Genomic DNA, 27,398 nt, shown 5'->3' on the forward strand with positions numbered 1-27,398 from the left:
GCCTGAGGGTTTGAGGGGCTGGCAACCAAGGTCAGCCTCGGTCTTTAGCGGCTCAAGGCTGCCTCACAAGCTGCTAGGAGCCACGGGGCTCCCCTATGGCACTGTTTGGCGCAACTGAGCAGCTTAGGAGCCTCAAGGCTCACCCGGAACCTGGCAGCATCCCGCAACAAAGGAGGGGGGCTGAGAAGCCCCCGCGACAACGTGGAGGTGCAGGAGAGCCCCCCCCGCGACGGTGTGCAAGCTCATGCAACCCAGGCGATGGCTCCCACGATGACCTGGGGGCAAGCGATGGCTCCCGCGACGCAGCAGCATGGCGCGGGGGGGGGGGTGGGAGGGGGAAGGGGAAGGGAGGGGGGGGGGGGGGGGAGAGAGAGAGATTTTATTAAAGTCTTCGGAAGACCGGTGGGTCCATGACACTATGAGATTATAAGAGAGAGAGATGGTCTATGAGACTATGAGACTAAAAGAGAGAGAGAGACTTCTACTTGTCATCACCACTACTTCATTTTCCTTTCAACTATTTGTTTTCTCTTGATAATCATCTATTTCTAGTTCATTACATGGTGTGCTCCTCTTTGATATTTTTCTTAGTCCTGTCTATTAGAGTAGCACAAAACAGCTCAGCTGAAATCTTGTCTCAAGAATTTGCATTTGTTGCTTTCTCCATCGACGAAAAATGATAATATCATTCAAATTTCAAATTGATAGTTGAACTTCGCATGTCTTCACGCAGCTCTTGATTGCATAGATAATCGTAATAGGACAAAAGCCTCTCTCTCTCTCACTCTCTCACTCTCTCTCCCCCCCCTGCTCACTACTACTTGAATTGAGAGAATAATGCACTCAAAACACAAGTGGAACTGTGGAAAGTGTGAGAGTCTGAGGGAGGAATATAATGGGCCTCCGAAGAGGGAAAACAATAAATAGAATGCAAAGAACCTAGGCATGAGACTAAGCCTCAAAGACACTCAAACAGCTCCCAAAATAATATGAACCTTAAGATTTAAAGCATCCCCACTATACACTGGATTAAACCCTTCATCTAATATTAAAGGAACTATATTTTGTTGTCATTTTGTAGTTCTAGACTAATCCTTTCCACTTCTATTCAGTGTCAAGTCCTCTCTATTAACGGACATCAAGGCCAGGTTTTCAATAACCACGGTTAGTTTGATGAGAGCGAAATATATCTACACTCAGTCACAACTCCATGCCACATGGCAGCAGCAACATTGCATAACTGTCAGAAAGGGCAAAGAATGCTCTCCACCCTTACCTTCTCCTCTTTTCTTTTCACGCTTTTCCTTTCCTTCCTCTCCATGACAATCGATACCTGATTATAGTATTGTGCTATATAGAATGTTTCCCGTGAAAATGGAACTTTCAAACTATACCAAAGAAAAATAGTCACTTCTCGCTGCTTCTTTCTATGCCAAAATTTATCCCAAGCTAATGGTTATTATCACAAACAAGGCAAAATGTAAGAAGTCTTATGGACAATAGCGACCAATCTTACATGAACATACTTTGGCACAGGGATCCATAGGTCTCAATTGCACAAAACTACTATACAAATGGCAAACACATACCTGAATAGTTGAGAACACTCTGAAAGCACGATCTTGACCAGCAGACAGAATATGGCGTCCATTTCCATAATACCTTAACATAAACAACATAAAGCATATCTTGTCCTAAGTCTCTCTCTCTCTCTCTCTCTCTCTCTCTCTCTCTCTCTACTATGAGATTTGCAAACAATACTATAACACGAAAACTTGTTTACTCCTAGCTTGTTACGTCGAATCACGGGCGCAGGCACATTGAATCACCTCCCAGCCGATCTTGGTCGTCGTAAGTTCTCTCTTCTTTTGTCTAATTCGTTACGTGAAGCTCTTGCTTACTTAATTTCCACCAAGCCCCAAATTTCCCTAGATGGATCTAGTATGCCACATGTCTTCATTTTAGGGTCCTTCCTTAATGCATCATTTACCCCTCTCTTGGGATATCATTAAAACCATTTGCCCCTTGGCACATTTCATTAGGTCCCTTAGCCTTAGATCCACCTAGTCTAGTGCCATATCACCCTCACCAAGGACCTTGACCTTGATTCCTTTTTATCATTTACATGAAGCCCAAACAAATATAATACAAACATTGATCCTCTAAAGAAAAATGTCGACGGACCCTTCCGAGGTCATGTTACCTCGACTTGAGCGTAACATTCCTTCCCTCTGCACGCATCATCGTCCTCGATGATAAAGTCTGGGAACACTCTCCGTAACTTGTATACGGATTTCCAGGTAGCTTCTGATAGAGGTAAACCATGCCATGCAACCAACACCGTGGGTATCTTCCGATTGCGTACTTGCATTGTTCCTCGGTCCAGGATTCCTGTTGGTTTGTGTCTTGCATTATCCTCTATCTCTTTAAACAAAACAACACCCTCGATTAGTGAGTCACCTGTATGCAAAATTTTCTTTAAACGAGAAACATGAAACACTGGGTGCACCTTACAACCCTGTGGCAAGTCTAATTTATAGGCTACCTTGTCTATTCTTTTTAGAATTAACCATGGCCCACAATATCGAGGTGATAATTTAGCACACTCTCCTGCAGTCAAAGACTTAGAGTGCGAAGGAACTCTGAGAAAAACTTTTTCTCCTTCCTTAAATCCTCTAGCGGATCGGTTTTCATCCGCATACGCCTTAGCTCTATCCATAGCTTGGCAGATGTTAGCTCTCGCAAGTTCTGAACCACAAAGTTCGCGGCACTAGGCACTTTCTGAGGTATTCCAACTATAGTTGGATTCGCTCGTCTATAACCATAGTTCAGCTCAAAAGAACTGAACCCTGTAGAGGAATGTTTTCTATCATTGTAGGCAAACTCTAACAATGGCAATCACTTGTCCCATGTATGTTGCCTCAATAACACATATGCTCTAAGCATATCCTCTAAAATTTGGTTGATTCTTTCCGTCCGACCATCCGTTTCTGGATGATCCCCACTACTCATTCCCAACTCAGTCCTTAGTATCTCAAACACCGCAGTCCAAAAATGACCGGTAAATTTGACATCTCTGTCTGACACTATGGATTTGGGTAATCCATGCAAACGAAATATATGTCTAATAAACAAATCCGCCACTTGCGAGGCACTAACAGACTCTGTAGTTGGAATGAAGTGAGCCATCTTGGTAAGACGATCAACCACCACAAGGATAGAATCATATCCACCTTGTGTCGTAGGCAGACCTACAATAAAGTCCATGGAAATGCTGTCCCACCTACTCAGTGGTATCTCCAAGGGCTATAGAAGTCCGGGTGGCTTCACCCGTTCTGCCTTACTTACTTGATACGAAAAACAACGTGTCATATATTCATGAATATGCTTTTTCATCTTTGGCCAAAAGAAATCTCGTCTCACGAGATCATATGTCTTCTCGACTCCTAGATGTCCCGCACATGGGCTATCATGGCACTGTTGAATGACTCTCTGCTTGAGATCATTCTGATTAGGTACTACTACCTTGCCATTTCTTTTTAGCATACCATCCCTTATGGCATATCTTGCATAAGTTTGGCCTTTTCTGGATGCCAGGTCATCCTTTTCTCCGGGTTTGAATATATGAGCCTTAGGCCAAAGACTCTGGACGAACTCGTCCACCTTTTGAGTTTCTCTAATCTCGATCATTAGAGCACTCTCTAATACCGTGAAACTTCATATTATGCATAATGCGTGACACGCATCAGCAACCTTATTATCCTTCCCTCTTCGGTACCAAATCGTCAAGTTAAACTCTTGCATGAGTTCTGCCCACCTAGCTTCGCGACCTCTCAAGTCAGGTTGTTTACAAAAATGTTTCAGAGTATCGTGATCAACACCAACATAAAACTCTGACCCATACAAATAATGTCTCCATGTTTTCAGAGCATGGACAACAGCATATAACTCTAATTCATGAGTTGGCCAATTTCGTTGAGAGAGAGAAATCTTCTTGCTTTCAAAGGCCACTGGCCTTCCCTCTTGGAGGAGAACTGCTCCTACCACAATGCCACTTGCATTGGTTTCTAGGAAAAACGGTTTCTAGGGATCAAGTATTTTTAACACCGGTCCTGTGACTACACCTTGTTTTATGGTGTTAAAACTTTCCTGATGACTCTGTCCCCATATAAAAGGTACTTTATCTGAGGTCGGATCAATCAATGGCGATACTATTTCAGAGTATCCTTTGATATGCCTTCGATAAAATTGAACAAATCCCAAGAATGATCACAAAGCGGTCAAACTCTGAGGGATTGGCCAAGTCAGTATCGCAGCCACTTTCTTTGGATCCATTTCTACCCCCTCAGGAGTAATTATGAATCCTAAATATTCAAGTCTTACCATACACAGTATAGTTTTCTTTTTATTTACATAAAGACTGACTTTCCTCAAAGTACTGAACACTATTCTTAAGTGTTCGTGATGCTCGGTAATACTTTTACTGAATACCAGAATATCGTCAATAAAGTGTACTATAAACTTTTCGATATACGGACGTAGTAAATCATTCATAAGCATGACGAATATAGATGAAGCATTGGTAAGTCCAAAGGGCATTACCAAAAACTCATAATGTCCAAACCTGCTTCTAAAAGCGGTTTTATGCACATCCTCGGCTCTAATACGGATCTGATGGTAGCCACATTTAAGATCTATCTTTCTGAAAATTACGGCCCCATCTAATGCATCTAGCAAATCATTGATCCGAGCCATCGGATACCTGTGCTTGATAGTGATATTATTCAATGCTCTGTAATCTATACAGAGGCGAAAAGTATCATCTTTCTTCTTCTTCAATATCACTGGCGAAGCAAAAGGTGAGAAACTGGGTTGAATCTGTCCCAACTTGAGGTATTCTTCCAGTTGTCTTCGCACCTCCGTCTCTTCAGTAAAACTCAACCTATAGGGAGGTCTATTTACAGGTTATGTCCCCGGGATTAGTTTAATCTTATGCTGAACATTCCGCTCTGGAGGTAACCCATAAGGTAGCTCATCCCTAAAACAATCAGAGAACTCCTCTGCTATTTGATCAGCCAGCTTGGCCATCTCTCCATTTTGAGCAACATCAGTGCTAGCCGAAGAATCATCAATCGGCTCTACCGATGCTGTACAAAGAAACAAAAACTCTTCTTGAGCTTTTCGAATTTCCATCATGGAATCCAACGGTCCTTGAGGTATATTTTTTTCATCTCGTAAGACATACAGCACATCATTCATCTTGAATTGATAAATGTGCTTTTTCCAATCTATGGCTGGATTCTTCCTAGAATGCCAAGCCTTACCCAGGGCTATGTCTGCATGAGTAAGCTTAGTCATTCAAAATCAAGCTTCTCAACACCCAACTGGGTAACCCTTTGGTCCCATACTTCAATTGAACTTCCATCTGCCATTCTGACTGTATATGCATAGTCAGATGGGCTAGTCTTTAGTTTCAGCCTCTTTACAAGCTTGGAGTTAATTACATTGCGTTGACGCTGAGTCAAACAACACAATGACATCATGATTAGCTACTTGCCCTTTCATCTTAATTAACTCCGTATCATTAAAGGCTGTATACCCCGTTGCTGCAGGCTTTGACAGGATATTATCAGGTGCACTAGTTACTAACTTAGCAACAGACACACATAACAAAACAGGTACTGACCTTTGAGAAGATCCCGCTAGTTGAATCTACATCTGTTCTGCTCTAGGACTTCCCTCCATTTCCACGTCACACTCTGAGACCACCATCTCAGCCATCCGACGATCCTTGTTTCGTGGACAATCTTTCTACTGATGAGGCTGAAGGCATCCAAAACACAAGCCTTCTCTCCTCGCTTTTTCCCTTTGCTCTGGGTTCAAAGAAGACTTCGACCAAGCCCGGGCTGCCATTGGTGTTACTTTTCTTTTCATTTCAATGGTGGTACTTGATTTTGGAGTCTCAACTGGTTTCGCCTGCTTGGCTTGACCACTAGGCTGTGAGGCACTCCCTTTGCTAATCCACTTCTTCTTAAACCCAATTTTCTTCGGGTACCCATACTAAGTCCCAACCTGCACAAACCCACTTGGTATGTTTCCTTTTGCATCCTCATAGTTCAGGGCTATGGCAATTGCTTCATCTAGCGTGTTCACATACTTAGCCAAAACTTCCATCTTTATCCGATCATTCAATCCAAAGATAAAATCGTTTACTTGGATTGACTGAGGTAGAGGTTCATCAACCTTCATTACACTTTCTCTGAATTTATCAGTGTACTCCGCCACTAATAAATTTCTCTGACGAAGGTTTCGATACTGATCCCAAGCTCAGGATGCTTCGTCAGGAGGTAGGAAGTATCGTGTTCACATACTTAGCCAAAACTTCCATCTTTATCCGATCATTCAATCCAAAGATAAAATCGTTTACTTGGATTGACTGAGGTAGAGGTTCATCAACCTTCATTACACTTTCTCTGAATTTATCAGTGTACTCCGCCACTAATAAATTTCTCTGACGAAGGTTTCGATACTGATCCCAAGCTCAGGATGCTTCGTCAGGAGGTAGGAAGTATTTTTTTTTAAATTCCTTTTTAAACCCCTCCCAAGTAGTGGATGCCACTCCATCTTTCTGTTGTTTTATCCACCACCTATCCGCTACCTCATTAAACATATGGGTGGCCTCGCGGATTTTCTTCATATCATTCCTGATTTCACAAATGGCGAAAGCCTCGTCCCATTTGTAACCAGGTCTCAATGATATCGGAACTACGGTCAGACATCCGACCAGAATACTTTTCTGGCCTATAATTGACAATATTAGGCACCTTAGCCCTCCTAGGCTCGACCGTATGAACACTGGACTCCGGTTCCATATTGTCCGTCGCCAAATCCTTCCTCAATTCAACGTTAGCATGTCAACTCAACAAGATCCCAAATCTGCGCTCTGATACCAAATATAACACGAAAACTTGTTTCCTCCTAGCTTGTTACGTCGAATCACGGGCGCAGGCACATTGAATCACCTCCCAGCCGATCTCGGTGGTCGTAAGTTCTCTCTTCTTTTGTCTAATTCGTTACGTGAAGCTCTTGCTTACTTAATTTCCACCAAGCCCCAAATTTCCCTAGATGGATCTAGTATGCCACATATCTTCATTTTAGGATCCTTCCTTAATGCACCATTTACCCCTCTCTTGGGATATCATTAAAACCATTTGCCCCTTGGCACATTTCATGCATTTAGGTCCCTTAGCCTTAGATCCACCTAGTCTAGTGCCATATCACCCTCACCAAGGACCTTGACCTTGATTCCTTTTTGATCATTTACATGAAGCCCAAACAAATATAATACAAACATTGATCCTCTAAAGGAAAATGGCGACTGACCCTTCCGAGGTCATGTTACCTCGACTTGAGCGTAACAAATACCACTGCCTTCTCCAAAAGGGCACGGTTTCAGGCCACTCTATCTACTCATCTACTTTCATGACCAAGTCTGTGTTGGTCTCTATTTGATCAAGCTAGAACAACACAGAGAGTCTCTACTGAGACAGACCAGACAGCAGGAGGTGATGGCACCACCAAAGATAGATCGAGCAACAACAACATGTCACTGACTTCTAACATTCGAGTCAGCCCAGGGCACAGTGGAGTCGAGGATGAGTTAGCTAATATGAAAGCAAAGTGAATCAGCAAAAAGAGACAACGTGAAACCACAGAACCAGATGCATAAAGACCACACATGATACATAGGATGTGTAGATCACGTACGATATAGGTCCATCCTATCTCAGCTTTACTCAGAGGGGATCGCCAAGATGTGTCACCCTCAATATGGCCCACCAAATACAGAGATCACGACGACCGCGCGATCACGAAGACCGCGCCTCCCACCATAGCAAGAGACAATGCAACAGAAACAGATACGAGACATAACATCGGAGAGCTATCAAGCACACCGAGAGAGCAGCAGCTCTGCAAGTTATGCACACTAGAGGATGTGGAGATAGAGGAGCATTTCCTATGTACTTGTCCAGTCTACTATGAGTTCGTGGACGATACCATTGCCTCTTTCAGGAGGGGAAAAATTTTAGGCCACTCTCTTGGCTGATCCACTTTTCATGACCAGGTCTTCGTTGGACAGCAAGCTTTGGGATAGGTTGGATTCTGAAGGCATCATTCTACTCTCGATCACATATTCACTCTATGGGCCATCATCAAGGAGGCAAGATCGAGATCCCAAAAAATCTACGCTTGCTTTGTAGAGTTTCGAAAGGCCTTTGACATAGTCCCATGATCACGCATGATTAGGAGACTCTAGGAGATGCAGATACCAAGAGATGATATGGGGGTGATGAGCATGTATGAGTCAGTCAGAGGGAGAGTACGTGTCTCTAGAGGCTTGTCAGATTGGATTGAGAGCATGATCAGAGTGACGCAACAATGCCCCCTCCCACCGACACTCTTTGGGCTCTATATTAATGAAATCATTGCTTTCATTGATGAGCTAGGAGACGAGAGCCTTACTTGCTGATTTGATTATGCAAATACTATTGTATGCAAATAGTCGTCATATCCTCTTCAGCAGTACGCCTATAGAGACATCTAGAGGCCCTCGAGGGGCTTTGCAAAGAGAGAGACTTGATAGTCAACTTTGGCAAGACCAGCATTATGATTTTCAACACCTCACGAACAATACTCCATCAACACAACTTCACTTACAGCAGGGAGCCGGTAAAGATCATGCAACCATACACTTATCTAGAGGCAGTCTTCACGAGACCAGTTTTCATGATGACTCATGCAACTAGGGCACGACTTACACGAGGGCGGCGAGCTCTAGCTCAGCTAGAGCAACAATGCTTTCAGGCACACTTTCAGGAGCTCCCAACGAAGAGATGGTTGTTTGATACACTAGTGAGATGGAGCACCCTTCTAGAAGGGTTATCTCTCAGCAATCGACGGGTAAAGATTTAAGAGGCTACATGTGATTATGGGGTCCAAGATGATTCGAAGTAAGCCCTCAATACCTCATCAAATCGTATAGGCAGAGTTTGCATTGACAACACTCTAGATTAATGCCATCTTTCAGACGGTGACATATCTTCACAAGGTTTGGGCCTTGCCTAGTTGGAGACTTCTAAGGTTGGCAGTAGAGTCATCTAGAGACTCGACGAGAGAGGGGTTAGGACGACCTGGTGCACACGTATATCCAATGGTTTTAGTATTCACGTGGACCGACCCCCTCTTCCAGTACAGCTTGGATGCCCCATCCCCCCTACTCCCACAAGATAAGATCTAACCGTATCGGTTAGATATAATCCAGCTCTATAGTCATGGACTTGGGGAGGGAACCAAGAGTTCCCTACCAAAATCCAAATCTACCGCCACGCGACCACTTTTGAGAGTATTAGAGGATGGAGTGATTATCAAACCCCCAGTATCTAGAGGACACGTCTTACATGCACTGAAGACTGCCACTAGACAAATACGGGCCCCATTCAACACGCTACAGATCAAGGCAGGGAGAGCCACACGCACACCTAGGAAGCAGTGGATTTGTAGGTTATGCACACTGGTGGAGGTGAAGCCAGAGGAGCATTTCCTATGTACAGCCTGTCTATTATGAGATCCACGGACAATACCACTGTCTCTTTCAAGAGGGGCACAATTTTGGGCCACTCTCTCGGCTGATCCACTTTCGTGACCAAGTATGTGTTGGCCTATATCTGATGAAGATGTGGCAACACAAAGAGACCCTATTGAGGCAGATGAGACAGCAGGAGGTGATAGTGCCACAGAAGATGGAGACAGATCGAGCACAGCGACATGTCAAACATTTCTGTGCATTCAAGTAAACACCGGAACATAGTGGAGTAGAGAAGGAGGAGATAGCTGATATGAGGGCACAGTGGATCAGCGGAAAGATACGATGCGGAGCCAGAGACACAAACACCACATACAATGCAGAGGCTGACCAAAGCACGCATTATTATTACGGCAAGTAAAGGCTGACTCATGGCTACTTACCATTTTACGTTTCATAATTAAGTACAACTACTAGTAACTTACTCAAACTTGTCGGCATGAAGGTAAATATATATAAAGGTATGCGAAAACACGACTCAACATGTACATATTTGCAGCATCAAGACACCAGTTCTGTAAATTCCTTGTACCTCATGCACGTTGGTGGAGCACTGTGGCCACTCCTGAAACGCAATAATCGTGCCTCTCCATCAGTTGAATCAAATATCCACATCTATCACACATTAAACATATGACTTTGTAAGAACAAAAGATTTCTAACCCTGCAAACTAAAGCTAAATGTTTAAATACATTCAAGTTGAGTAGTTCTTCCTTAAGGGATCTACAATGGATTCTTTACCCAGGGAGTAACATTTAAACCCAATTGAAAAAAGAAGGAACCTTGTAAGCAAAGTGCAGCCTATGATATCATCAGATCCAAAGAACAAGCCTGACTTTAGGAAAACTCCATAGCAAATTAGGCCCAAGGTTACTAAACTACCGAAACCAATAAAGTGCCTATGAGAATACCCACCCAACGAAGAGAGACATACATACCAGACAAAAGTAAAAAGAATGGAAACTAAGTTTGGAAGCAAGAAGAAACATAGACCATTGGCCTCCAGCTTGCTCACTCTGTCTCGATTACTCTATTCATCTTCTTAATCGCACTTCTCAGTTATTATGTTTGTCCTTTTCTTAGTCACATTTGCAATAGGGTGTCCTTAATTACATTTGAAACAGTGAGACATTTAAATTGGAAACTCCACCATCTTCCCAATCAGCATCTACAATTTGAGGTATGATCAAGCTACACATATACCTGGATGAATCCAGGAACATTCCTAAACTCATCCTCTAAAAACACCAACATAGTGCAGTTTCGATCTCACGATAGTGTTAGAATTATTATTATATTCTAGCAGTGACCAATGTAATGTAATAAGTAGGTTAGGGGCACTTTTCCCTCCTTAGAGGTTTTTTCCCCTAACCACAGTTAGTTCACTAACTGTGGTTAGTGAAGGATAAGGTTTTGCCACTTAGACAAAACCTTTCCCTATTGTTATATTCACTCACTTCATCTATTGCATATCGATGTTCAGCTCTCTTGCTCTCTCTCGCTATCCTCTTTCTCACATTTGGTATCAAAGCAGTAAGATTTTGCTCCTAGCTTCTTGCCCAGCTCCCTGCTCTTTGCCCGCAAGCTCTTCCTACTCGTCGTACAACAACTCGTCCTCCGTACAACCAATTGTATGTGTGCCGTACAATTCTCCATCCGTACAGCGTACGTGAGCCATACAGTCTGCATCCTATCCGTACAACATACGGACTTCCGTACTGCAGGTGTCACTCCGTTCGTACACACACTGTCAGTCCGTATGTAAGTCGTCCGTACGCATTTCGTACAAGCTGCGCCGTACCTACAGTTCGTCCGTACTGCCATACCGTACCTGTGCTGACTATCTGTACAATCCGGACGGTACTCTTGCGCCAGTCCGTACCTGCCATCCGTACCTACGTTGACTGTCCATACAGTCCTGCGCAATCAGTCCTACAATGCTGTACAACCAGCCGTACAGATCTGTACAGCTTCAGTCAGCTGCACCGTACATCTGTACTGTTGTTTTCTTGTAACTTGTTCTTGCATGTGCATTGCGCAGTAAGCCATTGTTTGGCTGTGACTTATGGCAGGTGGGTGGTCAACAGTGACCACATTTGGTGAGAATTTGGGCATTTGGCGAAATTTGGGGGCTTCTGTTGAATTTGCCTTCTTCTAGTCGCAATTTCTAGTGACAAATTGGGGCTTTTGCAATTAGATTGCAATTTTGCAGAAGAAGAGCAATTTTGGAGCTTTGCAGGTTTTTTGGACTCAATTTGAGTCACATTGACCACTTGGGAATTTCCATTGGCAGTAGAATTTACTCCTTTTGCATATAAATTCCAAATTGGGGCTTTCAGTCAATTTGCCCCTTTTTTTGTTGCAATTTCTTGCAAAAATTTGGGGCTTTTTGCTTTACACAGCAATTTCTTGCATTTTTGGGGCTTTCAGGCAATTTTCCCTCTTTTGGATGCAATTTCCCTGAAGAAATTGGGGCTTTTGGCATTCGGATGCAATTTGGCAGTGTAAAAGCATTTTGGGACTGTTGCAGGCAATTTTGGACTCATTTTGAGTGTCATTGCAGACATTGGTAAATTCTCAGTGTTTTTTGAAGTTTTTGAGAGCATTTGCAGGACAATTGAAGTGCATTCTGAGCCTTTCAAAGGCTATGACAGTATTTGTCACTATGGGCAGATTTTTCTTTGCAGATTTTACTTGTGCATTTTATATCCCAGGAAGGGATTTCACTTGGTCAGTCTGCTGTATTTTTTGATATTATCTGGTATAAATGGCTCAGAACAACTCCAATGAGGTGTTCAGGGTTTCTCACACAGGAGGATAAGTTGGATGGCACCAACTACTCCTTGTGGAGTTTCATGGTTCGCAATATCTTGGTTGGCAAACATCTTTGGGATTATGTCAATGGAGATGAAGACAGACCAGATACAGCGACTACAGCTGGAGGCAGGGGTAGAGGTACAAATACAGCACAGGTGGTTGGAGCAGCCGCTCCAAGAGCTCCCACAGCAGAGCCAAAAAGATGGGACTCTAGAGATGCACAAGCTCTTTCAGTAATTTCTCTTTGTGTCAAAAGGTTCATTATACCTCATATTTGGTCATGCAAGACATCTATGGCAACTTGGGAGATACTAGAGAGTATGTTTGCAGCAAGAAATGATGCCAGGGTTTCCTTTCTAAAGCGAGAACTTTCCCATACACATATGGAGGAGGGAGATTCCATGAATTCTCACCTCACAAAGCTTCAGGACCTCAGGGAACAATTGTTGAATATCGATAAAGTCATTCCGGATTCAGAGATGATCACCACCGCTCTGAACTCTCTTCCTGAGTCCTATCTTGGTTTCCACACCTCGCTGAATTTGTCATTGAGGGGGGGCAGCAATCATCTCTCCTTTCACGAGTTGGTAGGACTTCTGTTGCAGGAGGAACAAACTCGCAGAAATATGGCAACCCGGGCTGGCGAGCATGCTATGCTCTCCAAGTTCAAGCCCAAGGGTAAAGGGCAGCAAAAGCCACATGCCAATCAGTCCACACATCAACATAACGCTGATTCTGGACAGCCTTTTTATAAGGCAAAGGGTGATATAAATAAGCAAAAAAAGAAGGGCATCTGTCATTATTGCAAGAAGCCAGGTCATTATATTGGAGAATGCAAGAAGTGCATAGCCAAAGAGAAGAAAAGGGATTCTAGTATGGCTGTGTCAGATGCATCAGTTCCACATTCTCATGATGGAGGAGATGTTGCAGCCAACTTTGTTGAAGAGCACTATGCCTTTCTGTCTTGCACTTCAGATTTTTCAGCCACTAATGGTGATGACCCATATGCTTTCTTGACTTGCAGTACAATCCTTCAAAGGATGAATGCTCCTTTAGTGTTGATGAGACATTTCATACTTGGTATTTTGACAGTGGTGCTTCAAAGCACATCACTTCCAAAAAGAGTCTGTTTGTAACTCTGCATTCTTCACCCACCAAGAAGAAGGTAACTTGTGCGAATAATTCTTCTTATTCAGTGTGTGGAGTGGGAGACTGTAGGCCATCTCCTGGTGGTTCTAGTGATGCCCTATAGGCCATGGTATGTGCCTTGTAGGCATAAATATAGGCACTTGTAGTGTTAGTGCCTTTTAGGCCACATAGGACACTTAGTCCTATGTGACACCTAGGACACTTAGTCCTAGGTCTAGGTACAAGTAACTTGTGCTCTCTATTTTCATTATCCTAGTTGACGTGACAGCAAACTCTATCGACCCTTGTACCTTATACGTGTTCACTTTTGTCTACGTGTCCCTTCAGTGGTATCAGAGCTAGGCTCGACTCGTCTTCCTACACCCGGACTCCCTGCACCCCCTTCCGTACAGTCCGTACGACTGTACGGACGATTGTACTCAAAGCCTGCATACAAGTCCGTACTATGCCGTACATCTTTCGTACAAGCGCACGAAAGGTCTTGTATCCATTCCGTACCTGTCACGCCGTACAGATAAGTAGTTCAACCACCTACAGATTCGTACTTCAGTACTTGCGCCACCGTACAACCTGCTCAATACTACGTCCGTACCAACTGCGTACATACGCATGTACATCGTACAACCACGTACTTGCATATTGTTCCGTACAACCACGTACTTGCGTACTGTTCCGTACAACCACGTACTGTTCCGTACAACGTACTTGCATCGTACAACCACGTACTTGCTTCCGTACACTGCACTCAGTACCTACGCTGTACGTTGTACATGCACTGTACTTGCTCCGAGATTTGGTACATCCTTTGCACGTGTGAAATCATTTGCAGAGTATTCTCAAAATTTGGGGCTTTTGAGGGCTTTTGCTCTCCTTATCTTCCTTCAACTGTTTGAAGTCTTCTCAAGCCATTTCAACAGCTTGGAAAGCCTACATTTTGAGGTCCATACTTTGGGACAGGTGCACTTTTACAGACAATTTGTGGACAGCAAGTCCTAATTTTGCAGTTGCAAGCCTTGAGGCTATTTTTTGGGATTTGGTCTGCAATTTCACTTTTGATTGCAATACATTGGGACAGATTGGAGAACATTGAGTCACATTTGCAGGACATATTTCAGCAAAATTTGGGGCTTTTCTGCAAGTGATGGACATTCCAAACAAAATTTGCAGCCATGACAATAACTGACCTTATGGGGTGATTTGACATACCTCATTAAATTTGGGGCTTTTGCCAGATTTGCTGTCTTTGCAGTGAACGTTGCCTAACACAGTCACATTTGGGTCAGATCTGCATTTGCCCTTTGTTTTGGGTTAAAAATTTGCAGATATTTGCTGTCATTTTTGGACAGCCAGCTTTTTGCAGTGATAGCCTTGAGGCTTTTGGGTTTTCAGGTCTCTTTCAGGGTATCACATTTGCTATGGCTGGGAACAATCAGGATCTATTTGGTGTTCTTTGTGAAGATGATAAGTTGGATGGCACCAACTATCCGATGTGGTCCTATCTCATGAAACATATTCTTGTTGCAAAGCATTTGTGGAATATTGTTTCTGGGGTTGATCTGAGGCCAGCCAATCCTACAATGGTTGCCTCTACTGCTGGTCCCTCTGTAGGGGGTACTCCTGATGATGCCTCATCTTCTAGCACTCCTGCTACTACTCTTCCAACTCAGGAACAGTCAAGATGGGATGCAAGAGATGCAAATGCACATTCATGCATTGCTTTATCATGCAAGAGAATCATTATTCCACACATCCGGTCTTGCAGGACAGCAAAGGATGCTTGGGATAAATTGGCTTCTCTCTAACAGATTCGCAATGAAGCACGTGTTGCATATTTGAGAAGGCGATTACAGGAAGTCAGTATGCATACCTGACAAAGGTCAAGGACCTCATGGAACGACTTGCCAACATTGATGAGGTGGTGCCAAATTCACAGCTTGTCAGTACCACACTGAATGGACTGCCAGATACATATCAAGGGTTTGCTACAACCCTTCAATTAGTGGCCATGGGTAATCCAGACCACTATTCTTTTGATCAGCTAGTTACTTTGCTTTTGCAGGAAGAGCAAAGTCGAGCTAATAGACAAGCAATTATTCTTGATCATGCTTATTGCTTCACAGCAGACAGGAAGAGGCAAGGCTTCCAAGCCTATGGGCAAGCCAAAATCTGCGCATAGCAGCTGCAATTCCTCCCATGCATCTAAAAATACAGCAAATAAGTCAAAGAAGAAAAGATGCAACTATTGTCGCAAGCCTGGACATGACATTTCGGAATGCAGGAAGCGCATTGCTTCAGAGAAAAAGAAAGCAAGATTGACAATTAATGCCTCACATGCTATTGAATGTTGAGATATCAAGCTCTACCCCCGATATATCTCCTGGATGACTATCATTTATGTCACCACCTATGTTAGTTGTACTCGTGGTGTAGTTAGACTACCACGTATGTTTTTGGTTTGGGTTCACATATGAACCACGTATTCTAGGGTTTGACATATAGGGTATTTCCCTCTTCTATTGTATGGTTGTTGTGTGCAAAAGTGAAGAAAGGCTTCACCCTCCAACCTTGTGTCCTCTCTCTTTTGTGTGTTGTGAAGAAAGCTGAACTTGAGTCTCCTATCTCTCTCCCTTATTCTTTACATGGTATCAGAGCCTTGTTCGTGGTAAGGAGCTCAAGAAAGCAAGCCAAGTTTGTGGTGTTCTGGTAAGAGGACCAGTGTTGCTTTCCTATTTCGAGTTTGGGAGCAAATCTCTGCAGGTAGCATAGTTAGAAGTGCAGGAGTGCACTGTTTCAGATTGAGAGGCCCTTCGTGGTGTGGCGAGAGCGCAGTATATGCTGCGGATGAGGGCGAAGCCCTCGGTGACTTTATTTTTTTGATTTGAGGCCGTTTCGGAGCCCGTTTTGAAGACGGAAGTTCTTCGCAGGCACTCAGAAAAAGGCCCTGTTTTTCACTGCGCGGCTAGTCGGTGGAAAGGTGCCACAGAAATTGCATCGTATGCCTGTGTGCAGAGATATTGGGAGTTGCAGATTCATGCCTGTTACCTGTTGATGCAAAATCGTCACTAGGAAGTGACTGTGTGGTGAAATACCACTTTCGTCAGTGTTGCAGATCTGCCCCTGTGAGGCTTTTTGCAGAAGTTTTGCTATTTGCCCTTGTGAGACATTTGCTGTGTTTACAGGTTGCTGTTACAATTCGTGATTTGTAAAATGTCTGAGAATCTGTCTACCATTGTCAGTGAGAAGCTTGACAAGAACAACTTCCAAGCATGGAAGTTCAGGATGACAAACTTCCTTATGGGAAAGGGAGTTTGGGAGTACATCAGTGGTGAAACTGCAGAACCAGTTTTGGGTGCTGCTCCCACTCCTGCTGAATTGAAGGCCTTTAAAGAATGGCATGAAAAAGCCAGAAAATGCCTGTATTGGCTGTCTGTTAGCATTTCAGATTCTATGATTGTGCATATACAGGATCTAGAGACGCCTAAGGAGGCATGGGATACATTGGTGAAGCTGTATAGCACAAATACCAAAGCACGAAAGATGCAGCTAAAGCAGGAGTTGCACAATGTGCAAAGGAAAAATCTGAATATAAATGAGTATTCCTTGAAGGTGAAAGGCCTTGCAGATTCTCTTGCCTCCATTGGAGCACCTGTTGATGATGAGGACTTAGTGTCCGTGACCTTGAATGGTCTTGGGAAAGATTATGCACAGTTTCGGACATCCATTGGAGTCCGTGAAACATTTCCTGATTTTCAGGAACTTATTGCTCTCTTGCTGAGTGAAGAGCAAAGGAATGGTGGTTCAGCCACCTCAACTTCTCAAGAGACTGCTTTCTACTCGAATACAGGTAGAGGCAGAGGTAGAGGAAGAGGCCGTTTTGGTGGCCGTGCAGGAAATCAGAACCAACAGCAACAACAGGAAAACCAGTCCTATGGAGGAGGACGTGGTAGTTCTAGAGGCAGGGGGAGCCAAAGAGGCCGTGGTTCATGGCAAAGGAACCAGCAAGTAAATAGCAGCACAGAATGCTATTATTGTGGAAAGCCTGGACACAAGGAGAATACATGCTATAAAAAGCAGAATGACATCAAAAGTGGGAAGTTGCAGCAAAGCAACTATGCATCATCAAGTGGGCATGGTGACGACAGAAATGAGCACCTTTTTGTGATGCAGCATATGGTTAACTCCATGTCAGGAGATGCTGCAGCTTGCAATGATGTTTGGTATGTTGATTCAGGTGCCTCTAACCACATGACCAGTCATGGTGAGTGGTTTCATGATGTTAGAAATTTGGATAAGCCAGGTTATGTTGAAACAGGTGATGATACTGCACACCCAATTACGCAGGTTGGTAAAGTGCCATTGGCTATGCAGGATGGCAAAACGAAGTACTTGGCAGATGTACTTCATGTCCCAAAAATCACTAAGAACCTAGTTTCAATTGGTCAGATGGTTGAGCAAGGTCTGCAGGTTAGATTTAATCCTGATGGATGCTTTGTTGAGGACTTGAAAAATAAGTGCCGCTTGGTTGCGAAAGGCAACAAAAATGGCAGAATGTTCACCTTGGATGTTGATATGCCTGAGGTGAAAGCTGCTATGTTTGCACATGGGAGAGGTGTCATTGCAGATATTGAGATATGGCACAAGCGCATTGGGCACGTGAATATACAAAGGCTGAAATCTATGCAAACGAAAAACATTGTTGCAGGTTTGCCTAAATTCAGAGTTGAGGGAATGCAAAAGGTATGTGAAGCATGCCAAATGGGTAAGCAGGCCAGACATGCATTTCCCAAAAATGCTAAGGTGAGCAGAAGACCTTTGGAAGTGATCCATTCAGATGTTTGGACAACCAAAGCTGCTTCTATTGGTGGATGCCATTATTATGTGACGTTTATTGATGACTACACTAGGAAGGTGTGGATTTATTTTATGAAGCACAAAAGTGAAGTGTTTAGCCATTTCAAGGCTTTTAAGGCCATGGTTGAAAAAGAGAAAGGTGTGCATATTAAAGTGCTAAGATCTGATGGAGGGATCTGATGGAGGGGGAGAGTACTTTTCAGAAGAATTTTGTGAATATCTAAAAGAACAGGGAATTCAAAGGAAGTACTCATGCAGGTCTACCCCTCAGCAGAATGGGGTTGCAGAGAAAGGAAGAACAGGCATATTGCAGAAGTAGGACGGGCGATCCTAAATGAGAAAAACATGCCTGATTATTTTTGGGCTGAAGCAGTAGCAACTGCTGTTTATATTATGAACAGAACCCCCACTGCAGCTGTCCATGGCATGACGCCTGAAGAAATGTATACAGGCCAAAAACCAGATATTTCTCACTTGAAGGTATTTGGTTGCATAGCTTATGTTCATGTTCCTGATGAGAAGAGAACAAAGCTGGATCCAAAGGCAGAAAAATGCATCTTTATTGGATACGCTCTGCACCAGAAAGGGTATCGCTGTTATAACCCTTCCACCCGCAAAATGCAAGTGAGCAGAGATGTTGTTTTTGATGAAATGAGCAGCTGGTATGCACCAACTGTTATGGTAGGAGATGCAGATCCAGGAAATGGGAATGCTAATAAATGCAGAGCAGCAATCTCAAGCCTTGAGTGGACCCAGAGAGTCCTCTACTAGTGGATCTAATGCATGGACAGGGAGATTGAGATCTAGTGAATCGTCACATGGCAGCCCTGATAGTGTTGTGCAGGTATCACATAAGGGAAAAGAAAAAGTAGACCATGCTCCAGTGTTTGATGTGTCTGCTGGTAGCTCTCATGTTGATGGAGAGTCAAGCGGCTCTGAAATGAGCCTTGATGAGGAACTTGGGATTCCTTCTGTTGTTACACCTGGTGCAAGGAAAAGCAGGCATGATTTAAAGACTCCTGCAACTGATCCAGTTGTACGGAGGTCCACTCGTATTAAGTATCCAGTTGACAGGCTGAGATATGATGGGTATACAGCACATCACTATGCTTATATGGTCAAGGTTCTAGAGGAGCCAGAGCTATGATGCAGCCAGAAGGTTATGAGGATAATTCACACCCCGATTTTGTATGCAGGTTGCGCAAAGCCTTGTATGGCTTAAAACAGGCGCCGAGGGCATGGTCAGACAAGATAGGGCAATATCTTGTCACTATTGGATTTCAGATTTCCAATTCAGATTTTTCACTTTATGTGAAAAGGACAAACAGAGGGATTGTGCTTGTAATCATCTATGTTGATGACTTGATTATTACAGGTGATAGTGATGCAGACATTAATGAAGTGAAGCTGCTGTTGAAGCAGAAATTTGAGATGAAGGATTTGGGAGAGCTACGTTACTTCTTGGGCATTGAGGTTATTAGATCCCCGAGTGGGATATGGCTGTTGCAAAGGCAATACGGTTTGGACATGCTGTCCAAATATGGGATGACAGGCTGTAAGCCTATCTCTGTTCCATTGGAGCAGAATGTGAAGCTCAATGCAGAGACAGGTGAGCTTCTTGAAGATATTACTATGTACAGGCGCATAGTAGGTAGCTTGATTTACATGACTATAACCAGACCAGATTTGAGCTATGCTGTGGGGCTGGTGAGTCAGTTTATGCAGGCACCGAGGAAGCCACATTTGGATGCGGCTAGGCGCATACTGCGGTATGTGAAGTCCACATTGCATTATGGACTGTTTTATGAAGCTGGGTGTGCATTACAGGTACATGGATACACAGATGCTGACTGGGCTGGTAGTGTCTCAGACAGGAGATCTACTAGTGGTTTTATGTTTTCTCTTGGGAGTGGTGCCATCAGTTGGAGCAGCAAGAAGCAGCCAACAGTTGCCTTGTCGAGCACAGAGGCTGAGTACAGGGGTGCAACAATGGCTGCATGTGAAGTAGCTTGGTTACGGAAGCTACTTGCAGATATGGGACAGTCAATTCATGCAGCAGTTGTCATTCATTGTGACAACATTAGCAGCATCATGCTTGCTAATAACCCAGTTTATCATGCTAGAACGAAGCACATTGAGGTGCATTATCACTTTGTGAGAGAGAAGGTTCTAGCTGGTGAGATTGATCTTGTCTATGTCAGCACTGAGGAGCAGGTGGCTGATATTTTTACGAAGGCATTGGGTACCGAGAAGCTTCGCAGGTTTAGGAGCTTGCTTGGTGTACGTGAGATGGATTTGAGCTTGAGGGGGAGTGTTGAGATATCAAGCTCTACCCCCGATATATCTCCTGGATGACTATCATTTATGTCACCACCTATGTTAGTTGTACTCGTGGTGTAGTTAGACTACCACGTATGTTTTTGGTTTGGGTTCACATATGAACCACGTATTCTAGGGTTTGACATATAGGGTATTTCCCTCTTCTATTGTATGGTTGTTGTGTGCAAAAGTGAAGAAAGGCTTCACCCTCCAACCTTGTGTCCTCTCTCTTTTGTGTGTTGTGAAGAAAGCTGAACTTGAGTCTCCTATCTCTCTCCCTTATTCTTTACATTGAATCCCATGAGCCACCAAATGCTTCACATGCACATGCTCTTCAGGATGATTGGGCATGGGCTGTCCATTGCTCATTTGATCCCTCCAAAGCTTATGCATTCTTTATTGCTAATGATGCTCAGTCCTAGTACTTTGGTAGTGGTGCTTCAAAGCATGTCACATCTTGCAGAAAATTGTTTCACTCTTTAGTTGATTTACCTCGAGGGGGGACTGTCACATGTGCTAATAATGCTTCATATGCTGTAAAAGGAATTGGAGATGTGCAGCTCACATCTATTTCAAGTCATCCTGTCACATTGACAAATGTTCTCTTTGTGCCTGGAATTGAAGTCAACTTGATCTCAATTTCAACAATTGCCACTTCAGGTTTCAGAGTGATTTTTGATGGCTCAGATGCCTAGTTTATGATCTTCATGATGACAATGCCATAGTTCTCACTGGCACTTTGCAAAAGGGGATTTATCACCTTGATCATCACTCAGCTGCACTTTCTATTGAAGCATTTGCTATTTCAGATTCACAGCTTGCTGAAACTCGTCTTTGGCATGAGAGAATGGGTCATCTCAATTATAGAGCTCTTGCAAAGCTACATTCACAGCAGATGGCAAATGATGTACCTCAAACTCACACAGTTTCCAAACATGTGTGTGAGGGTTGTCTTTTGGGTAAGATGCATCAGTTTCCTTTTCAAAAGAATTGTCCAAAACTCTCACAAAGGAAATTGCAGCTGGTGCACAGTGATGTTTGTGGCCCAATGAGGACAAATGCCATTGGGGGGTACAAATATTTCATGACTCTCATTGATGATTTCACAAGATATTGCTGGATATATCTTTTAAAAGCCAAATCTGAAGTTTTCTTATGCTTTCAGAGGTGGCTGAATATGGTTAAGAATGAATCAGGATGCAAGCTTGTCACCCTCAACACAGATAGGGGGCGAGTATATGTCAAAGGAGTTTGATGCATTTCTGTCTTCACGGGGCATTGTTCACTCATGCACTACTCCTTACACTCCTCAGCAGAATCCTGTTTCTGAAAGGAAAAACAGGTCCACAATGGAGATGGCCAGATGCATGCTTAAGGCCAAGTCTTTGCCCAATAAATTTTGGCTTGATGCAGTGATGTGTACCAACTATGTGCTGAATAGATCACCTACACGGGCACTGAAGACTGTTACACCTTATGAAGCATGGAAAGGCAGGAAGCCTTCACTTTCACACATGAGAGTTTTTGGGTCTCTTATATATGTTCATGTACCATCTCAGCTGAGACATAAGCTTGATGACAAGGCAATCAAATGCATATTTATTGGTTACAGCCCGGAGAGCACAGGGTATCGGTTATACCAACCAAATACTCGGAAGATTATTGTCAGTAGAGATGTAATCTTTGCTGAGCATTCAGCTTCTCCTCTTGTGGACTGCAAAGCTAAGCCAAATGTTGACATGTTTGATGCCTTTGAATCTTGGTTACCTCTGTCATCCTCAGAAGAGGACTTTGACCAGCAACATGAGCCTCCTGCAGGCCCTCCGATGTAATCTTTGCTGAGCATTCAGCTTCTCCTCTTGTGGACTGCAAAGCTAAGCCAAATGTTGACATGTTTGAAGCCTTTGAATCTTGGTTACCTCTGTCATCCTCAGAAGAGGACTTTGACCAGCAACATGAGCCTCCTGCAGGCCCTCCACCAAGCAATAGGCAGCCACTACCTCATGCTGATTTGCAGGTTTCTCTTCCGGCACAAAATGATCCCACTATTCATATTGCAGTCATTGAAGAAAGAGCTGTCAATAGACAGCAAAGGCAAGTTCCCAGATGGCTTCTTGATACATTGAGGGATAGCAAACAAGATCAAGCTTTTGCTGCCCAGACAAGATCAGGGAATAGAGAGATGCATGGTCACTTTCTTGAGTTTGCACTCCTTGCTACAGCTTGCAATGAAGAGCCTTTGTGCCATAAAGATGCTTTTGACAGTAAAGAGTGGATGGATGCAATGAAAGCTGAGTTACAATCCATTGCTAAAAATGACACATGGGAATTAGTAGATCTCCCTCCCGGCAAGCATGCCATTGGTACCCGGTGGGTCTACAAATTAAAAAGGAAATCTGATGGCAGCATAGATCGATACAAAGCCCGTCTTGTTGCAAAAGGGTATGCCCAACAACAAGGCATTGACTTTGAGGAGACATTTTCTCCCACATCCAAGATTACTACCATTAGATGTGTCATTGCCATTGCAGCCCATCATCATTGGCAAGTGCACCAACTTGACATCAAGACTGCTTTTCTTCATGAGGATCTGCAGGAAGAAGTCTATGTCACACAACCTGTAAGAAATCCTAGATTTACTATATTTAGAAATGTGCTAAGGAACAGAAAGGAGACTGAAATAGCAGAGAACAAGGAATAATTGTATTGCTTGAGTGTCTGTAGTATCTGTAGTGTATCATCCATACAATTGGGCCTCTCTTATATAGAGAGTGAAGAGTCACACATGAAAAGGTGTGTACTCCAAAGTGTATGTGCATGAAGAGGTGTGTACCCCTTGTGAAGGGTGTGACCCTTGATGAGAGGGTACATTACAATAGGAATGTCTCTTCAATAGAATGTCTCTTGTGAAGGGTTGTGCCTCATAGGAAGTGTCCCATCGAAAGGGCAAGGGTTGTGCCTCCTAGGAAGTGTCCCGTCGAAAGGGCATACCCTTCCACAAGTGTCCATTCATCAAACCATCCATAAGTCTAAGGTATAGAGAAAGGAATACGTCACAGATCGTGACACGACCTCCTGGCTTTGAGGTTGTTAATTCTGAAAATAAGATATGCCGGCTTAGAAAAGCCCTTTATGGTTTGAAGCAGGCACCCAGGGCATGGTATGCCAAAATTCATGCACCCCTTGGTTTTCCACAGAGCCCACTCTTTATGTCCGTGGGAGTGGATCTGATTTTTTAGTGCTGATTTTATATGTGGATGATATGCTCATCACGGGCCCAGATACTCAGCATATTGCAGCTTTCAAAGCTGATTTGCAGCAGGTTTTTGAAATGTCAAACATGGGACAGCTCCACTATTATTTGGGCATTCAATTTGCTCATGTTGAGGGGGGTATCATGATGTCACAGTCCAAGTATATTGGACAGCTCCTTCATCGTTTTCAGTTCGAGGATTGCAAGCCAATCTCTACTCCAGTAGACCCTAGCTTCAAATTCTCAACTCATGATGGGAGCCCACCATGTGATATCACTCTTTATCATCAGGCTATTGGATGTCTTATTTATTTATGTCACACCAGACCTGACTTACAGTATGCAATATCTCAGCTCACCAGATTCATGCACATGCCCAGTTCACAGCATTGGCAGGCAATGAAGAGAGTCTTCAGATATCTCAGAGGCACTCAGGATTTAGCCCTCTTCTATGGTGATCAGGGTTCACTTACCATGCATGCTTACACGGATAGTGACTGGGCAGGATGTTCCGACACCAGAGTGTCACATACTCGCAATTGTTTTTTGCTTGGCAATTCATGTATCTCTTGGCTCAGCAAGAAGCAACCAACAGTTGCCACATCTAACTGTGAGGTTGAGTACAGGGCAGCTTTCACCGCTACAGTAGTGTGTTTGGCTTCGACAATTACTTACAGATCTTGGTATTCGCCAGACATCCTCCACTATTGTCTACACTGACAGCCAGAGTGCTTTGGCCATTGCGCGTAACCCAGTGTTTCATGCGCGTACCAAGCATATTGAAGTTCACTATCATTATGTTCAGGAGCGGTTGTCACCAGGAGACATAGAGTTGTCCTTCCCATAGAGGACAACATAGCAGATATGTTTACAAAGGCACTTCCTCGTCCCAAGTTGTCTTCCAACAGGCTTTACACTTGGTTCCCTTTGTTACATGATCTAACATCCCTTGTACATTCATAGGTGAAGGCAGTGACAAACAAGGTCTCTGAGGCTGTGCACAGAACTGAGCAATGTCATGGTGGCTTTTGTTTGTGTATGTTGTCACAACCCCGAACAACTCTTACATGAACAACTAGAAGCCACTCCCACCCTTAATCCATCGCACATTAGGACAGCTCTCGTCTTCATCCATCAAGCTTTTTCCTTGAAAGGAAGATGTCTTGCTAGAGAACCTTCTCATGAAGCAGGACCAACTTGAGCTCATAGAGGAGTAGGGCTCTGATACCAACTTGTAAGGTTTTGGAGTAGAGGCAGATAGAGGGTGGAATAGAACAATACAGTTGTGGAGAGCACAAGAAAGCTGAAGTGCTATTACGAAATGTCAAAAGGCCTTAAAGTACAATAACAAATACCTCCAACATAAAGATCTAACCCTAAGGTGAACACAAACCTCCTAAATGGAGGCAAAAAGTTCCCTAGAAATTTTCACACCATACTAATACAACACTCATGACAGCAACACGAGATCACAAATGACAAACCAAGTCGCATCTGAAGGAGGTTTCCAGAAACCCAATCCCCTTTCACATGTGAAACTACCCATGACACTAACAAGGGATGAGAAATAGATATTTTTGGGGATTCCAGGTTTTTACCGAATGGAACTGATATAAACACTGGTCCTTTTTGTACCCCACCCCACAAAAAAGCAAGGTATCCTCTTTTTGCTTTGACCTTTGCACAAGTTGGGAATAGCTCTCTCTCTCTCTGTTTGCTGATCGTCAGCGCCACCGTTATGCTCATTGTATCAGTTATCTTTAGTCTCATAGACCTTCACGGTCTCCCGAAGACTTTAATAAACTTTCTTTCTTTCTTTCTTTCTATGTCGTTGATCTACGTTTGAGCTATGCAAACCCACCCCTACAGGAACCCCCCTCTCCCCTCCCATAAGGGCTGCGTCCCCTCTCCATCAACACTCAACTTCTCCACCGCCAATCTCCTATTGATACCCACTCTTGTAACCAACATCTCCATCAACACCCACCTCCTATATTGCCAATCTCCCGTCAACACCCACCCTCTCTCCAACAGCACCCTCTCTCCTCGGACCTCCTTCATCCATCCTCGCCCGTACTTCTTGAGGCAAGAACAGCTCCACTAATCCCGTTCAAGAGGAGGCTCCCACATGTGCTCCGACTTTGCCTTCAGAAAGCTCAACAGAGACAACAATCGTTAGAAGAGCGGGAACATTCAGCCAAAAATGTAGGGAGGAAGCATTCCCTGCAGCTCAGGCAAAGCTCACAAAAGATGGTCAATTTCAGGACGAGATCTCTCTAAGAACACCCATTGAGGAGGAGGGATTAACTATATAGAGGAGACGATAAACAAGGTAGGCAAGAGAAGCCTATGAGGGCTGAAGCGCGTAACAATTGTGGGAAGTTTTTTATGAATGGGAATAAGTGGAGGAGATGCTGCAAAGAGAAGACAAGCAAGGAGTGTGAGCTTTCTATCCTCCTTTCTTGTTCTTCTCTTGTTTAAAAAATAATTCAATTGAAGACTACTGTCTTCTCTGACTGAATCAACTTCTTCCTCATGGGGGCCATTATCATTGGTTGCTTGTAGACTTTTCACTATGCAAACAGGATGCTTCTGCAAAGGTTGAGCTCTATGCACCTTCCTTTAGCAAATCATACACAATTAGACGAGAGCTTTTCACTTTGTCGTCCAAGACCTGCAGCAGGCAAGAAGGCTGAACCAAAGTTGATCCGCAGATCGAACACACTCACAGGACGACAAGATCACAACACAATACCAAGAAGAGAGAGAAGGGAAAGAGGGGGAAGGGGGGGGAAGAGGGGGGGGGGTTGTTTGCATAGGGCAAGAAATACCTTGAGAGAATTATCAGCAGCAGCACTAAGTAACACTGGCTCATTTGCAAAAAAATGTAAAGCAGATATGGCAGCTTCATGAGCATCTCTTATGACAGCTTGCAATTTACGTTTCTCTAGATTCCATATACTTATGCTTCCTGAAGAACCTCCAGCTGCTAAAATAGGTTGCCCATCTGCATCATAAAGCATCACTTCAGATTGGAACCCTTGTTATTTTCTGCAGCATGAAACAGTACAGCCCTAACAACATTGCTGTACAAGAAAATGCCAAGACAGACAAAGGGCAAAAGACATAAAATTTCCCTTTACTGCAAAATTTTCTGAAGTTCTACAATTATTGTTTTCCCAAAAACACATATTAAACACTTGCAAATAATGGTTAAATTCTGCAGGCAGGCAAATAATGGTTAAATTCTGCAGGCAGGCAAATAATGGTTAAATTCTGCAGGCAGGCGAATAAAAATTATTCCACAGGCAATAAGAAAGTAATAAGGTTGTGTCTGAAATATGTGAAGATGCTGAAGCTTGGTT

The 27,398-nt window shown here is 43.6% G+C and overlaps 1 protein-coding gene across 1 annotated transcript in view; it reads right to left on the reverse strand.

Annotated features, from left to right (window-relative positions):
- The window catches only part of LOC147889373 (transducin family protein / WD-40 repeat family protein), a 112,709-nt gene that overhangs the window by 36,691 nt on the left and 48,620 nt on the right, over positions 1-27,398 (reverse strand). The window contains exons 6-8 of the mRNA XM_087391571.1: positions 26,865-27,040; positions 10,176-10,258; positions 1,590-1,662 (exon numbers count right to left, since the gene is read on the reverse strand). Coding sequence (XP_087247697.1) covers positions 1,590-1,662; positions 10,176-10,258; positions 26,865-27,040 — 332 coding nt within the window. The remainder of the gene's footprint in view (positions 1-1,589; positions 1,663-10,175; positions 10,259-26,864; positions 27,041-27,398) is intronic.

This window comes from Dipteris shenzhenensis, chromosome 20 (genome assembly GCF_047967505.1).
Source record: "Dipteris shenzhenensis isolate YYH24624 ecotype China chromosome 20, Dip_SZ_1.0, whole genome shotgun sequence".
NCBI classification, from domain to species: domain Eukaryota; kingdom Viridiplantae; phylum Streptophyta; class Polypodiopsida; order Gleicheniales; family Dipteridaceae; genus Dipteris; species Dipteris shenzhenensis.